Consider the following 16522-nt stretch of genomic DNA (forward strand, 5'->3'; position numbering starts at 1 on the left):
TCATTTGTTTAAAACTCAAAATTTCTCAAATGAAAACTTTACAGGATTTCATTTTAAACTAAAATAAAATTAAAAACTAAAATAAAATAATATGTATAAATCTCAGAAACAAATAATGATAGAAAATGCTGGCGAATTCCTATAAATTATATAAGCTTTCTAAAAAATAACATATGTTTACATATTTTTCTTTTTAAAATATTTGTTTTTTAAATGAAATAAAAATACTGATTTCAAAAAGAAAGTATGTAGCGTGAAAGTGCTAGTTTTTCTTGTATAGTATATTATAAAAATTAAATTTACAAAAAAATATTTCACATATTTTTATAAATTCTGTTATTAAGGTATTTATTTGTGAAAGAAAATAATTGAGAATACATTTATGTGTATTAAATATGAAGTATTTCTATTCTATTATTAAAATACTTATTTGGGAAAGTTAATATTATTCTTAATTTCAGTAAAAATGAATGAAGAAAAATTTAATTTTCTTGTATAGTATCATGTTGTTCATCATGTGGAAATAAATATTTTACATTTTTTTTTTAAATCTTGTATTAATATATTGCTTTTTTTTTTCTATATTTATATTTTAAACGAAATGTGGCCTAAGAACACTCATTTCATGAAGGAATAATATTATTATTTGAAGAAAGAAAGGTAAAATGTATGCAAACTTGATGTGTAATATTTACGAAGTGTTACAAACCTTATCAGTTAGCTATGTTGACCCATTAAATATACTTGCAAGCGAAAGACGATTTGTAAGCACTTGAAAAGTCTAGGTGCTCGACAAGAAAAAGTTACAAATATAGTATGTGTGTACGTGCGACTCTGCCAGTGTGTGTGTGTGTGTGTGTGTGTGTGTGTGTGTGTGTGCAGGCACATTTGTTTGTATTGCGTATTTGGCAAATTGCCTTTTGGCAACGGGGCGCATTAAAACAATGAACACATCATAATCATAATTTTTGTTGCCTAATTTCAGGGGCAAAACGTATTTGCCGTATAAATATGCAGTGTGAGACAGCGAAAGAGTATGATTGCGTATATGTGTGCGTTTTTGTGTGTGTGTGTGTGTCTGCGTCTGACTGCTTGGAATACAATGCATAATTTAGCCTGGCTTTCGACCCAAACTGGCAATATGGAATCGAAATCCTTAAAACTCAACTGACAGACGTCTGGAAATTGACTTTGAGTGGCGCTTTGCGCTTCGATGGCTCTGCATAATGGAGATTCTTTTTTGCTTAAGCCGTGAAAATCTGCACAAAAGTAGCACCAAGCAAATAGAAAAGCCACTTTGCATTTTAGCCAAGCTGCTGACGTCTAATTAAAGCTGACTTCAAAAAAAGAAAAGCGCTAGCGATGGACGCTAAAAGAAGTTAACAAAAAAAAATATCAGTATCGATTAGCCTTGCATGTCGGAAAATAAAGTATTATTTAAACGTAGCTAGAATTTAAACTCTTACTTGATCATGCGGTCTTTGACTAAGCTGTTGGCAAAATACATATTTATGTGTGTCTACTTATAATGACGTCAACTGCTCGGTCATGGTGTAACAGCAATGACTTGCTCTAAGCCAAAACACACACACACACACCCACTCGCATCAAGTGAGCATTCGCTCAAACTCTTCACAGACATTCATAAAAAAAGAGCAAACAAGCAACAAAAAAAAAAGGAATAGAAAAAAAAATAAACGCAGACAGTTCATGAATGCAGCCCATTGAATTGGCATTTGGCACAAAAGACTAGACTCCAAGTTTAGCTAAAAGTCAAATAAGTAAATATATGAAAAAAACTGTTGTGCTTTTGAATAAATAAATCGTAGCACAAATAAAGGTGAATGGCAAGAATGAAGAAGCGAAGCATATGAAAAAAAATACTCAACTCTCTCGTTCAATGGACTGACAATGGAGTAACGATGACGTCAAAGTTCAGATTTGAGTTGGCTTAGCACTTGGCCAAGTTTGCGTTATTAACGTAAGTAAGCTTTAAATCGAATGGCAGCAATTTAAAGCACAAGACGCACTTCAAAGGGTCTCAGTTTATCAACGTAGTCGGCATCAAAATCAGCATCAACATCAGAGTCACCGTCAGCGTCACTTAAATTAAGCATGTATGCCACGTGGCTTAGGGCCGACGGCTATTAGGCAACACGGGAACACGAGAGAGTAAACTGTGCATAAAACTCAATCAAGTCGAGACAAGCAAAAACAACAACAACACGAACAAGCAAACATACACATCAATGGCCTTTAGATACCTCAACGCTGGAGCCAGTCGGTGGCACTGAGTGTCCTGGCATTGTCCCTGCAGGCATGTCAGCTCTAATGCCAACACTGACACGCTCTTCTTATTCCCGAGCTGCTTTGCTCTGCTTATAAAATAGGAATCAGCGTACAACACAAAAACAAAATCCATGCCCCGATCCCACTGTTTTGGCAACACAACAAAACACAACACACACAGCGGGTTAACAACAAAATGTTACTCCATATGTAGAACGAAGTGTGTTGCAACAGCAACAGCATCTTTTTGCCCTTTTGCTGCTCGGGGCCTTTGCGACGACTGCAAAACAAAAAAAGACCAAAAAGCCAAAAACAAAAACATGAGAAGAGAAGAGAAAAAAAAGTCAAATAACTTAAGTAAATGTGCGAAGGCCTTAAGAGCTGAACTTAAGTGTCTGAGGAGCAAAGCATTTCTCGCTCCCCCTCTGCGCTCCCCTCTCGTCCTTCCCCACTCGAGGCCGCGTTGAGAGCGCCTTAAATAAACATGTGCAACTTTCTTATGTTAATTTCATTTAGTTTGGCTGTCTGATCCAAGGACTTAAATGTTCTTAAATCTCTGTAGTTCTTCTTTTCGTGTTTGTGTATCTTGTAAACCTGAGTGAGAATATATTTAACTAGACAGACTTCAAAACCATATTCAAAAAGATTGTGCAAATTTAAAAATATTAACTTTAACTTTGACCTGCAATTTAAAGTTTCAAAAACAGCACAATACGCCCTACGACATTATGCTTATATTATTAAAAATCACAAAATAAAAGCTACTTGTTTTTACGACTTCTCTACAATTCACAAAAGTTTTACCATTGTGATGTTCTATTTACAATATAATGGAAAAAAAATTAGTGAATGGTGTATACTAAAAATGTAATAAACTTATTTACTATTATTTGCCTACCATAAAAAACTATTATAAGATTTACAGTAATAAATAACCATTTCAACACATTTTAGGGAAAAATTATTCAGGCTAAACTTCATACTCATATCAAAAGGCAATTTTTATCGCAGTTCACGTTTGAGTAAACGTTTTGGCGAAATCTTAACGCTTTAAGCTCCTTAGTACTTTGATAGGTGAAAGTCTCCTAGCGAGTCTACTTCGATGGCAAATTAGCCTGTCACTAAAGCGCCTCGTATGTCTGCCAATCTTCTTCTTTACAGAATGCATGTCAACTGAGTTAAGATTATATAACAAATGACTGGTTGTTGACAATTTCTATAAATATTCTAATCAAAGTTCCATTGTTGAAAGAAATTACTTTAATATACACAAAAAAAAATATTTAACTACACTTAGTTAGTTGCCTCTTTCGGTTGTAATCCGTTTCAAAATTGTGCCAATAGCTCATATGATTCGCAAGCATTTATTTGTAACCCTCTTTAAATGAAATGCCACAATCGAATGATTTATTTGCCATACATTGAACTCGATGGCAGCCATCCACATGTGTTTTCCATTGCCAATTTCCCATTTTAAATGCGAGCTAATTTATTTGCCAGTATCGAGAAACGAGCAACGACGACGAACTCAGAACAATCGAAGGCAGCACCTTAAAAATTTGTAATAAATGTCACACATGCCGTGGCAGACCAAAATTATTGCCACACATTTGTCACACGCATTTTGCAGTTGCTAAAACAAAAGCAGAAATAAAATTAAAAACTTTAAAACAAATAAATAAAGAGCGCTGCAAGGAAATAAATATAAAATGTAGGTGCTTTTAATTAAAACATCAAAGTCAAAAAGAAAAATGAGAAATTGCCACCGTGACATTAATATTTATGTTCTTCTGGAAATATTTTCCACTACAATGCGAACAATTTTACTACAAAAATCACATGCTTCAATTGAGACATGGAAAATATTCAAAAATGTGCAGACTTTTTTTTTTTCGATATTTACTAAAGTTATAAAGACGTTAGTCAAGTTTTTGTAGAACAATAATAGAATGAAAATAATAAACAAATATTTTAATTAAAATGAGTCTTTTTCGATAGAGTGTATTTCGATATTATTATTGAAGAAATTTTGTATTTTTCTTGCACTTTTCACAGGATTCACGAAATGAGAAAATACGAATAAATTGTTTTTGTCACGTTTCCATTTTGTAACGTGGCGGAATTGAAATATGTTTTGCAGTTTCTCGTCGATTGTTGCAGCAGCTGTTGCATTTTTAACGCTGATTATATAGTTTTCATTTTTTTACGCCCACTTGGACCGTTGTCATAAAAGCCAATATGGCCAAACGCCTTGACCCTTTCTGGATGTGGCACATGTGGCAAGCGAGGCATATGCCACACACATATATAGAAATTGTATACAACTTAATCGCAGCATTTTCATAAAATTTTATTGAATTTAAAACCGAAGCCCAACCAGTCAGGCAGCCAGTCAGCCACTTGGGCAAATATCATTTATTTTATTGTTCAATTCCGGAGACCGTAACGGACGACTGGCGATTTCAGTTACATTCCCATTGCGTCTCCTTGTTACAGCGACTCTTAAGATATTGAGTGTGCGTGTGTGTGTGTGTGTGTGTGTGTGTTTGTGTGTTGCGTGTTCATGTGTATGTGTGCTCTGATTTCCTGGCTGTCTGTTGGCAAGTGGCAGCTGTGCCATAAAAACTAAAGCAAACCGTCCACGAATACAACAAGTATAGAGTACGCTGTGTTATGCTCTGCTGTTGTCCGGCTCTGTTTGTGGCATGCGGCCATACGTAATGAATGTTTATTGCACCGGACATGGACATGTTTTGCTCAGTGCCCGTCTTTTGTTGGTCTGCCCAACAAGACTGCGTAATTGCTTTTGGTTTTTGTGTAGACATTTGCCATCTTAACGATTCTTCAAGGCGTACAACAACAATGCTAACAAGCCACGCTACGACAAACACCTAAACAATCTGTTCAGATCATTTAAATGCTTTTATCAAAGCACAATAAATACTAGACGCAAGTAGTCGGTCACTAGAGGCATTTTCAAACACTTTAATTTCAACAGTTCAACGTACTACACACATTTAAAATTTATTTAATATTTTACATTCTTTGCATTTGATTTACTTCAAATAAAATAAGTATTGTTATGGAAATAAATTGAAATGAATATTATTACTTGTATACTAGTAAATAATTTACTAATTAATTTACTTAATTTGATTATTAAACAAGATCATTCGATTAGCTCGTTTGATTTTGTTTGCTACATTGTTCATCGTTTGATTTCGTTAATATTCATTTAATAATACGCTGCTTTGGCTGAAGCACTGTTCCTAGATGAGCAAAATTGTGAACGTGCGGAAAAAAATATATTTCCCAACTTCCACAAATTGTTGAGTGTCAGTGTTTGGAAACCTTTATAACCCTAAATTTGGCAGGAAAGAAACACAAATTTATTGATTGAAGACTCAAACATTTGCCTATTAAATTAATGCAATAATTAAAAGATAAACAGATGAAATCACATGCCTATTTCATTTATTGTAAATTGGTTGCAATATTTTCTTTATTTTAAATTGCATATATAGTCTTGCGATTCCATAATATTAATTAATGCTTTTTCTTTTGGTGGATACAGCGCTTAAGTATCGAGCAAAATTGAACAACATTGCCAAATATCATTATTGTTCTTTCGTTCATGAACGACTTACGATTTTATTGTTATCGAGAAAATGTTCTTCATATATCGAAATAAATTTAAATGTTTAATAAATATTTTTGTAAAGAAAGAGAGCAGCCTACAAATAAACAAATAATCAAAATCAAAAACGAAATCAATTTGAACAACGGAACCAAGGTGAACTTATTTTGCTCATTTCACAAAGTCTCATTATTGTTCTTTCGTTGGCAAACAACTCAAAATGTTTAAAGAAATGTTCTTCTGAACATATCAAAATAGATTTAAATCTATTTAAATTTTTGTAAAGAGAACAGCCTTCAAAAGAACGAACTAACGAACAAAATTAAACAACTTAACCAAGAGAATGATCGACTTGAACTTATTCAGTTGCTCACTTCATAAAGTCTCAATATTGTTCTTTTGTTCGCGAACGACTAAATATATTGAACATATCAAAATTGATTTAAATGTATAAATAAAGACAGTTATCTCATATTCAATATAAATTCAAGTTATATTTAATTTAATAACGCTTACATCTAAATTGTAAAGGTAATATTGTCAAGGAACATAATGCGTTCAAGATGCGCATAAAACATATGTAATATTTTAATAATCATAAAAGCAAACAGCAAAAACCAAAAATGACAGCCCACACGGCAGCCACGATGAGAATTTCGAAAATCTAGTTTGATGTGCAAAGATGAAGGCAAACGTTTACCCACTCAAACACGCACACACACACATACTTATATACTAATATTAAAATGGCTTAAACTTGAAAACTCAGTGGCAGGCATCGACATCGTGGCTGAAGTTCTCTTGCCTCTCGCACAAGTCATTGTTATGCATGACGCCAACTGGCAAAGCCAAATCCAAAGTTGCTCGGTTGGATGGCAGCTCCCAGATACTTCTGTCATTTCCATAAACAGCAACAACGCCCAGGATCAGAGGGAGAGAAGGACGAGGAGACTCAGCAACAAGAAAAATATTAAAGATTCTCAAAACCATAATCTTATTGACGTGATAGGATTACACTTTGCTAAGTGAATTAATAAAGTATGCGTCGTTGTTGTTGTTGTAGTTGGTGGCAAAAAGTGTGTGGCCAACTACTTAGGGAGACCACTCAATATGAGATGCACACAATATTATGGTCGAAAATGAGGTGACAGCGGCATGAGAGACGGGGAAGCCAACTGAACGTGGCCTGATTCTTGACAAGCTATGGGGATGAGCTGCCTCCTCGCAATGTTCGCAATGCTTTGAGCAAAAAACTTTTGTAGCGCTCACAACTTTTGTGCAGCAACTTGCCCCGCATCCCGGGCGAAGAACATTATTAACATAATTTATCACGACAGCGACAAAAGTCCGCTAAGCAGCTCAATAAGGTAACACTTTTGTCGCTCCCACTCGAAAAGTTTGCCGCAGCAAAAAAAAAAAAACCCGAAAAGTTTCCAAACCAGCCAAGAGCAAAACATATTCATTACATAATCATTACTGAAGTATCAGAAATTTCTGGAAGCGAGTTTGCCTTCAAGCTGTCAATGGGTTTCATTAAGTTTTGCTGCCAGAAATAATTATGTCATGCCGCCAATGATTAATCATTGTTCGATTTGCCTGACTGCAAAATAAATTGGCATTTCGACACATTTTGAATAGACCGCAAAAACTTTTAGGCTATAACTATAGATCAATATATTCAGCACTCGATTGCTCCCCAGACACCATTTGTGAATTTATTTGCAATTATTGTTTTTAATGTGCGTGAAAACTTAAAAAAATATATTTATGTTACTATGGGGATACAAAAAGCATAAAATTGTTAGATGCTTAATAATTAATTGTTTGATTTAAGATTTGTTTCATTCCAAATATTTGAAGAGTTAAAAAAGTAACAAGTTATGCATTGAATACTTTAGAAGGATTTAAATCAAGGTTCCAGCTTCAACATCCCATTCTCATTGACCTTGAAAAAAAAAGGGACATACAATCGTTGTCAAAACTTCGCAACTTCCAATGCGACAGTCATAATTCGAAAAGTTTTTAGAACTGGCCAGAAGAAGTCCAGAAATCTAGGAGTTCCCCAAGTTCTGGCTATTAAAAAGTTACGCTTTTCATTTCACAATTGGCAAAGTCGAGGCGGCCGGCCCAAGTTGTAAGTTGGAAGTTGGAAGAAATTACAAAACTAGTCGTTGAGAATTTTACAGTTGGCCACCGAATGCCAAAAACCAAGAGCGACATTGGCCCAAACAACATGGCGTTAAAAGTGTTGCGCCAATTTTAGTGATTGTTGGCAACAGAAGTTGGCCAAGAAGTTAGCTGCCAATAAATGTGAATGCAAATTGCCAGCCAATTAGTTGCAAGTGCGAATCGCAATGTTGCTTATTAATTGGCCAAAGCAGCAAAGCTTAAAGCCCTCTGACTTTTGGTTAACGAAAAATATGAAAAAAATGTGTGTAGAAGATGATTTACCACATTTTTTCTGATTCTTAATTAATGCAAATTAGATATGCAGCAGTATTTTAGCATTTTGTTAGCAGCTAGCTTGGCCAGCAGCGAAGCGCTTCAAATGAGTTTTTCATCAGGTCTAACAACTTAATTAGCTCATAAAAATGACGCCCCGAAGCTGTTAACCCGGCCAACGACATCCCAACCTCCCCAGTGTGTCCTGCTTCCCCCCTTCCCCCCTTCCCCCTTTCCACTTTTGCCACCCGCCCACTGCGTGTTGTGGCCACTTAAACGCAGCACAGATTGGCTCCGATTCCGGCCGGAAATGCGGGGGACGCCAGGTCGTAGGTCACAACGTAGGCGCAAAGCTAATTAGTATTAAGTGCTCTTGCGGCACTTGAAACCGACCCCGTAATTCCCTTTCTATGTTGCTTTTTCTCTTGCTCTTGTTGTTGCTGCCGCTCTCATTGTGGCGTCTCTGTTGTTATTCCTGTTGTTGTTGTTATTGTCGTTGTTGGCTTCGCGTCGCCTCGGGTGTGGCAAAATATTTTTGTGTGTGCGGTCACTTGTGAAATTCCAGCAAAACGGTCTTTTCCAAATACAAAAAATAAATAAATAAAAGGAGAACACAATAACACAACGGCTTGGGAATACTCTTTTTCGCATTCATAAATTATTAATTTTCGTACGTCTAGAGATACGGTGAAAATTGTTGTATGAGGTTTTCCATTTGGTTGGTCCTCGATTTTGCCATTTTCACATTACTTTAAATATTTGTAAGTATTTAAGAAATTTCTAAAATTTGAATACATGTTTTGTGTTATTATCCTAAATTTATAATTATTTTGAAATTTTAAAATTGATATAAAATAAAAAAAGATAGAACAAAACTGAATATACTGAGTACAAGCAAACCAATTAGATCTTTAACTCAATTTATATATTTAAAGTTATAATCTTTTAAATTGAAACGAATATTTTAATTTATAAATGAGAATTTAGGAAAAGTTACTATACACATCTACAAAATTGCAAAGTGCGCTTACTACAATCGGGTCTTGGCTGCTTTGTCTGACAAACTGGTATATTTTGTCATCTACGGTATATTTTGAAAGTATCTCTAAGCATATTTACCAAATATGGCCTTTGGTATAATTTAGTATTTTTATTATATATATGCTTATATTCAAAAATGAAAGTGGAAAGAGCACACTCGCCTATAGCTTTTTTACTTGATTTTATATAATTTAGTGAATTATAAGTATTAATACCATTTATGAGATATAAATTTTTTTTTAATTTTTTATACATATTTTATGAATAATGTTTGCATATCTTATTTTTTTTTTAATAAACATAAATAGCAATGTAACTGCAACTTTCCTGGTGACAAAGTACAACTACCCTAGTCGAATTAAAGGGAAGTGAAATTCGTGCATAAAGTCCATTGCCGTGGCGCACTTATAAATACTACAAGCGATTTAATGCCGGTTGAGTGCGCAATGATCCAACACCGAATCGAGCTGGCGTTTTTGCCTAATTTGTGTGTTGTTGGCTGTTTCTTCATCTCATTTTGGGGTAGCTTCAATTGGCTTGGCTGCCAGGTGGATGCTGTGCTTGGCGACCGAGAAGGTCAAGTAAATATGTTTGATGTTTTCTTTATCGCTTTTCAAATCGCTTTGTGTCGCTGACACATTTTCAAGTCAAAGTCAAATTTAAGCTAAGGTCCCATTCCTAAATTGCAATAAGATAAGCAAAATACTTGATGTAACAATCATCGTGTGACCTTCTTAATCCAGCCATAAGTATCTTTGGCTTAGTCGCAATTTAACAAGCACTTACATCAATCCGCAAACAAGTCAATTATCTTATTAGAAGCCATTTCACTGGCTTCCCCACTTTCACTGTGCTTCCGCATTTTCTCTCCCATTCTTGCCGTACGTTGCCTGGCACGTAGCGTTTTACTTTAGTTCAACTCATTTCCGCTGCTCACATGACTTTATGCAATAACAGGCAAATAAAATTATCTTATCAGCCAGTGAGGAGCATTCTGCTGCGTGTGTCTTGTGCGTTCCTCTGTTCGGCTAATTTTATTGCATAAAACTTGTGCTTATTGCGCTGCCAACTGCCCAACTCTCCGTACTCCATAGTCCTTGGTCCAGGCTTGTGTCCAAGCTAAAAATTGCACGTTTCGGTCATACGATGCGAACGTGACCGCTTCGTCCGTGTTCTGATGGGAGCTGACACGACGCCCCTCTCTCTTCTCTTCTCTTCTCTTCTTCGCCTGTTGCAGATGATGGCATCCTTTGGACTATGTGTATATATATATGTCGTACATATCCACGTTCTCGTGTAATGTGCACGACTTAGAGCAAACAAACAACAACGCAAAATGACAGTTATTCATGGTAATTTTCTTTTATATTTTTCTAGTTGTAGCCACATTTAGTTAGGTCCGCACATCAAGATATTCCTCATACCCTAAAATTTAAATTTGATTAAAAATGCAGCTTTTAATTTACAATTTCTGATTTCCATCCATCCAAAGAACACAGACTCGTCCACTCAGCTAAATAGAAGATTCTAATATGCAATGTTATTAATTTTAATTTAGTAACATTTTAAACAATATACCACAGTACATACCAATACTATGTATATACATCACAGTATTAATTTTATATTTTACAATAAATGATTGTTTTTAATGCAGCTAATAGATAATGTGGAAGAACGAATATACTTCAATAATTTAGTAGTTCCATTATTGAGGATACATATACATAACTATTTAGCATATATAATAATTATATAATTTTTAACAATACACCATAATAATACTACACCCATATTACAGTATTCATTTTATATTCCATCTTAAATGCATTTACATAATTTTAATATGATTATTTCTTGTTCTTATTTGATTTAAATTTTCTTTTTAAAGTTTCAATGCTTACCTAATTTCGCATTTAGCTAAATGCTTTTATTCCAAGCTCTCACTCCTCGTCAACTAATTTGAGGAAAAAGTCGTACCTAAAGATACGATATAATCGTAGATTGAGTGAGGGAAATATTCCGAGAACGACGACGACGCTGACAACTTGAGGCAAATGTGTCACGTTCGCTTTTTGCAATGAAATGACAACACGTCGAGTACAACAAATATAAATGCAAATACACATTTTGCGGTGAACATTTGTAGCTCGTTACACTCTCACTGTGTATGTGCGTGTATGTGTGTGTGTGTGTGTTTTTTTTTTTTTATTCGGAGGAACTAGATCTAATACTAAATATAATAAATATAACATAACATTAGGCACTAGAATAAATACACATCGTTACTGCGGTGAAGCTCATTGCGGGTGTTCCCTTTCGAGAGTTCGTAGTGCGGTGGTCACTTTTCTGCATAGCTGCATACCGCTGACCAGTATTCCTCCTTCTCCAGCATACGGTTGACAATAGAGTCCGTGTCTACATCCTATCGCTTCTTCGAGCTGTCTCTCACTGCAAAGCGCCGACAGCACACTAGGATGTGTTCCGCCGTTTCTTCAGCTTCGGGATAGCAATATAGGCACATGGGTCGCTGTCGTGTCCAAATCTACATAGGTAGCTGCGGAAGCAGCCGTGCCCACTCAGGATCTGCGTCAGATGATAGTTGACGAAGCCGAAATTTCTGCTGACCCATTTGCCTATGTTTGGGATCAGAGCATGGGTCCAGCGGCCCTACTAGATGTGTCCCACTTATCTTGCCATTTCCTTAGGCACTCTGTCTTAAAATTGGTCGACATGTAGTGAACATCCTCCATCTGGTTAGCCCTCTTGTGATTGTAGCTGTGAGTCCTCTCTAACGCCAGAGTATCCAGTGGCATCATGCCAGCTATCACTAAAGCGGCGTCGTCCGATATGGTCCTGAAGTGCAGACTGCAGCGCGCAGAGTCGATAGGTCGTCTGCATCTTCCGCCTATACGCCTTCACCTCCATTGCTTGCACCCATACTGGAGCGCCATAGAGCATTGTTGCTCTAACCACATTTTGTAGCAATAGTCTCCGACCTTGCTTAGGGCCGCGCGTATTTAGCATTATTCGACTCAATGCCTGCCCTACGACAGCAGCTCTCTTACCAGCATAGTCCAGGTGTTCGCGGAAGCTGAGCCGCGTGTCGATTAGGACGCCTAAGTATGTGTGTGTGTGTGTGTGTGTGTGTGTCAGTGTAGTTGTAGTTGACTGTGGCTTGTATCCTTCGTCTGCTCTCTGCGTTGATGCCTAGCAAACCGGAAGTGTTGATTTTCATTATATTGGCGTTAGTTCAATTGGAAAAATATTGTTCTAGGCCTTCAAGTGTGTGTGTGTGTGTGATTGTGTATATATTATGTTGTGTTTGACTTATTAAATTAGCCTGGTTCATTGGCTGTGTTTTCGATTGTCTGCTACAGTTTGTTGTATCCAAACGAAGTCAAACGAAAATTGCTGATAATATTCTAATGCGCATCGCCGGCTGAAATTGACAGATCTGGAAATGTGGCTTCAAAGTTCGAACATTAATTTATATTGATTTCTTTCTTAGAAAGCCATAAATAACAACCAAGTGCTAAAGTAATTACTTTCGTTGAGGGAGTAAATCACGCACTTAGCTTCAATATTGATTTAGGTTTGTTATTCAAATATTTTTTTTTTGTTTTATTACATTTTCTTTTAGTTTTTACATCACAAACTATTCACCTTGCAATGAAGTTTCTTTTAATCCTATGCTCTAAACTGTTAGTAAGATTTTTAATTCCAAGCTGATTCTTAATATTTTCTTATTTCCCATGCAGCTGATTATTGTGTAAGGAATTTGCAAGTGCACATTGTATTCTGTTGGTTCAGAGGCGACATTCAAATCAAACATTCAAAGTAAACCCATAAACCTATTGTGTAGTCCAGTCGCAGCTGTTCCAGTAGATAAGCAACAAGAAGTATCTTGCTCTCACAATCACACTTCGAATGCATAGAAAAATGCAATTGCAATTCAACGAAGCTCAGAAGTTTGACAGAAAGAAGTATGAGCGCAAAATGTGAGATAGTTATGTGTACAGTTGTCACAAAAAAAGCAAGCGGACAATGGCAAATGCCAACTGAGGGAAAACATGAAAATTTATATCCAAACGGATGGTAAAACGAAATGAAATTTAAAACCAAATTCATACTTACATATAGAAATTGTCATTGTCAGTTTTGTCACTGTGTTTGCATATATAGTTGATATTGTGTAAATATTTGGACATAACAATATGTGTTGTTGCTAGAGGATGCTTCTGTGTCCGTGTCTATGTGTCTGTGTGTGTGCTCTTGAGTGTTTGTGCAAAATTTACAATTCATACGATATACTCAATTCAAAAGCATTTGGTCCCCGGCAAATGGAACTGTTGAGTGAAAAGGTGTCCTTCTTTCTGGTCTGGTTATTTGTTTGTTTTTCGGCTTTCCTATTCGCAGTTAATTTGTTAAAATTTCACTTTCTAAATAAAATTTTGTAAATTGTTGTTTGTCCAACAATAACAACAACAACAACAAGAGCAAGAAGAACACCCACAAGCTGTACGATGACAAGAGTCCATTTTAAGCCGCCATCTGTTTTGAGCCACAAGTTTTGCAGATTTACATAACTTCCGCTGCTCTTGAGGCCATAAATATGCACAAGAACTTTCAGCATTTATTTATGAAAATATCTCGGCGAAATTGTGTGCAACTGGTAGATTTGATTTCCTTTGGCCTGTGAAGAAAGCGCAAAACAAAATGATATTATCCTTGTGCAAACTTTTATAATAGAAAGAGAGAAGCTGCAACAATTTTAAGCTTGCATCTAATTTTCGCTAAATTCAAGCTTAAGAATAACGATTGTTAGATGGAAATTATTACCTGGGCTATTTATTAATGTAAATGATTATGTGCTTACACAAAAATTATTTGATCAGAAGAAAATATAAAAAATGTTCAAGGAAAAAGAGAACACAGTATAAATTTTAGATTTTTTTTAATCTGCTCGTAAAATACAAGTTGGTTAGTTTATTTAAAAAAATTTAGACTCTTGTAATTCCATTTAAATTTTCGGTTTGAAAACGCAACAAAAGCATAATAATAATAATCTTCTTACCTTCAGAAAAGATATGCATACTTAATTTTGCCCATATACTTAATTTTTCGGATTTTTATGTAGATTTCTGATAATCTTACATTATCGATTTGATATAGAATTAAAATATATTTGTAGAACTTTATTTCATTGACTGTGAGACTTTAAACGATCGGATCTTAATAATTATTTGTATTATTGGGAATACTTTGAATAATTAAATTCACAATAATTGAACAAAGCTATCTAGTCAGATAGACAATGAAAGTGAAGTCTTTTTATACCTTCCACCTATAGGGTAAGAGCCTTTTGAAGTCGGGAATCTTACAGTCGATCACACTGAACTGTATCTTTCTTAGTTTGTTGTTTAATAATAGTTAATTAGTAAATCCAAGAATGGAAATTAAATATTCTATGCTCTTATCTACTTCTTCTTCAATAAAAATATATATGTTAGTTATTAAATCCAATTTATAAATTGTACAAAGCAGAACCACAAAGGCAGTAATAAATTTTTTTTGGATTTGCAAACTGATTCAATTTAGATAAACAATATTTGATGGGTTGCTGCTCCACAACTGGCAATTGACCCAACATGTATTTGTTTTTGTTTGGGTGTTGTCAGGTGGACGACAGCGATACTTTTAAACAATTTTGATACCGCAATTCGATCACATCCTAGCGCAAATATCGAAAGCCAAGCCAAACTTAGAAAAAAAACAACGTTAGAAAATTTGATCATCCAAAGAAATGATTTTGAGCGATTCGAACACGAATGAAATAACCCCCAAAAATGTTGATTCACATATAGTCGCTATCCGGCAACGGTGATGGCTCCGAATGCGTCTCATCGACGCCATCAACAAATATCATAATGATGCCCAGCGTGGGCCGCAGATTCTCGGGCATGTGAGCATTGTCGCCGCCCAGGACAACGACGCATGGTTTACCAGTGATTAAGACTGGCAGGAGGCGTGTCACAAACTGCGCCAATCGATGCAGATTCATGCGACGCATCTCCAGCGTCGCGAGCCCCTCCGGCCAGCTGTCCTCGTAGCAGCAATCCATCAGCACATTGATCAAATGCAGCGGACACCCGCTGGCCCGCAATCCCTCCCTCACCATCATGTGCATTGGGCTGTCCGGGGTGGAGATGAGACTGCCCCAGGTGCGAACCGAGGCCAGAGGCAGACTGCGGCCCCAGCGCATCAGCGAGTAGCGATCCAGCTGGTCGCCAACATTACGTATAATAGGATTGGTGGAACGCAGTGCCGCTATATAATATTGTACCAACTCCAGCTCACGTCGATGCTCGTTGAGCCGTCGCTCCTGATGCGCCTGTAGGTCGCGCAGTTCGCTGATCTCGCTGATCTGATCCTTGAGCTGTTCGCGCAACTCGAAGACGCAGTTGTGCTTGGCCAGCTCGTCCTTGGGCACCTTCATGCCGCAGCCCTTGGTGCACATGACCACCACCTTGGGATTGTTCTTGCAGTTGGCCACATGATCGCGAAACTCATCGAGCGAGAGGATCGCCGTGCAGCCGTTCTCGGCAAAGCTGCACTTGATCTTCAGGCGGCTGAGCATGTTGCGCATCAGACGCGACACGGACACCAGATGAACGGGCATCAGATCGGAGCGATCGACGGGACAGATTTGCTTCTCCTGCATCCACTTTTCGATGCAATAGCGACAGAAGGCATGTTCACAGCTTGAGGATTGCATCGGTTCCTCCAGCACATCGGCACAAATGGGACAGAGCAGCTCCTCATCGACGTGTCCGATGATCAATGCTAGATCGTAGCCCATGATGGTTTCACTTATCAATAATTGTCGCTTTTAGTTAAAGGTGAGATAGATTCTTTAGGGAATGCGGGATGATGTGTGGACAACACTTGCTTACCCTTATCTCTTGTCTTTAAAGGATGAAAGCCAAAACAAATGAAGAACAATTCGTTTTTTTTTCAAAAATTTCGTTTCGAAATGTGAAAGTTGCGTTGCAGCCGGCAGTTGACTAGATCTGATACAAATTTCTCCAAAACTGACATTAAATTCTCTCT

The 16522-nt window shown here is 36.6% G+C and overlaps 1 protein-coding gene across 1 annotated transcript; it reads right to left on the reverse strand.

Moving 5' to 3' along the window:
* Nucleotides 1–14918: 14918 nt before the first annotated feature.
* On the reverse strand, nt 14919–16522 carry LOC133848510 (E3 ubiquitin-protein ligase NRDP1). The gene is made up of 2 exons (XM_062284126.1): nt 16366–16522; nt 14919–16298 (listed from the first exon to the last, which is right to left on the reverse strand). Exon 2 carries the CDS (start codon nt 16269–16271, stop codon nt 15267–15269), a length of 1005 nt encoding a protein of 334 aa, XP_062140110.1. The 5' UTR covers nt 16272–16298; nt 16366–16522; the 3' UTR covers nt 14919–15266.

The sequence above is a fragment of the Drosophila sulfurigaster genome, chromosome 2L, assembly GCF_023558435.1.
Source record: "Drosophila sulfurigaster albostrigata strain 15112-1811.04 chromosome 2L, ASM2355843v2, whole genome shotgun sequence".
Taxonomy (NCBI): Eukaryota; Metazoa; Arthropoda; class Insecta; order Diptera; family Drosophilidae; genus Drosophila; species Drosophila sulfurigaster.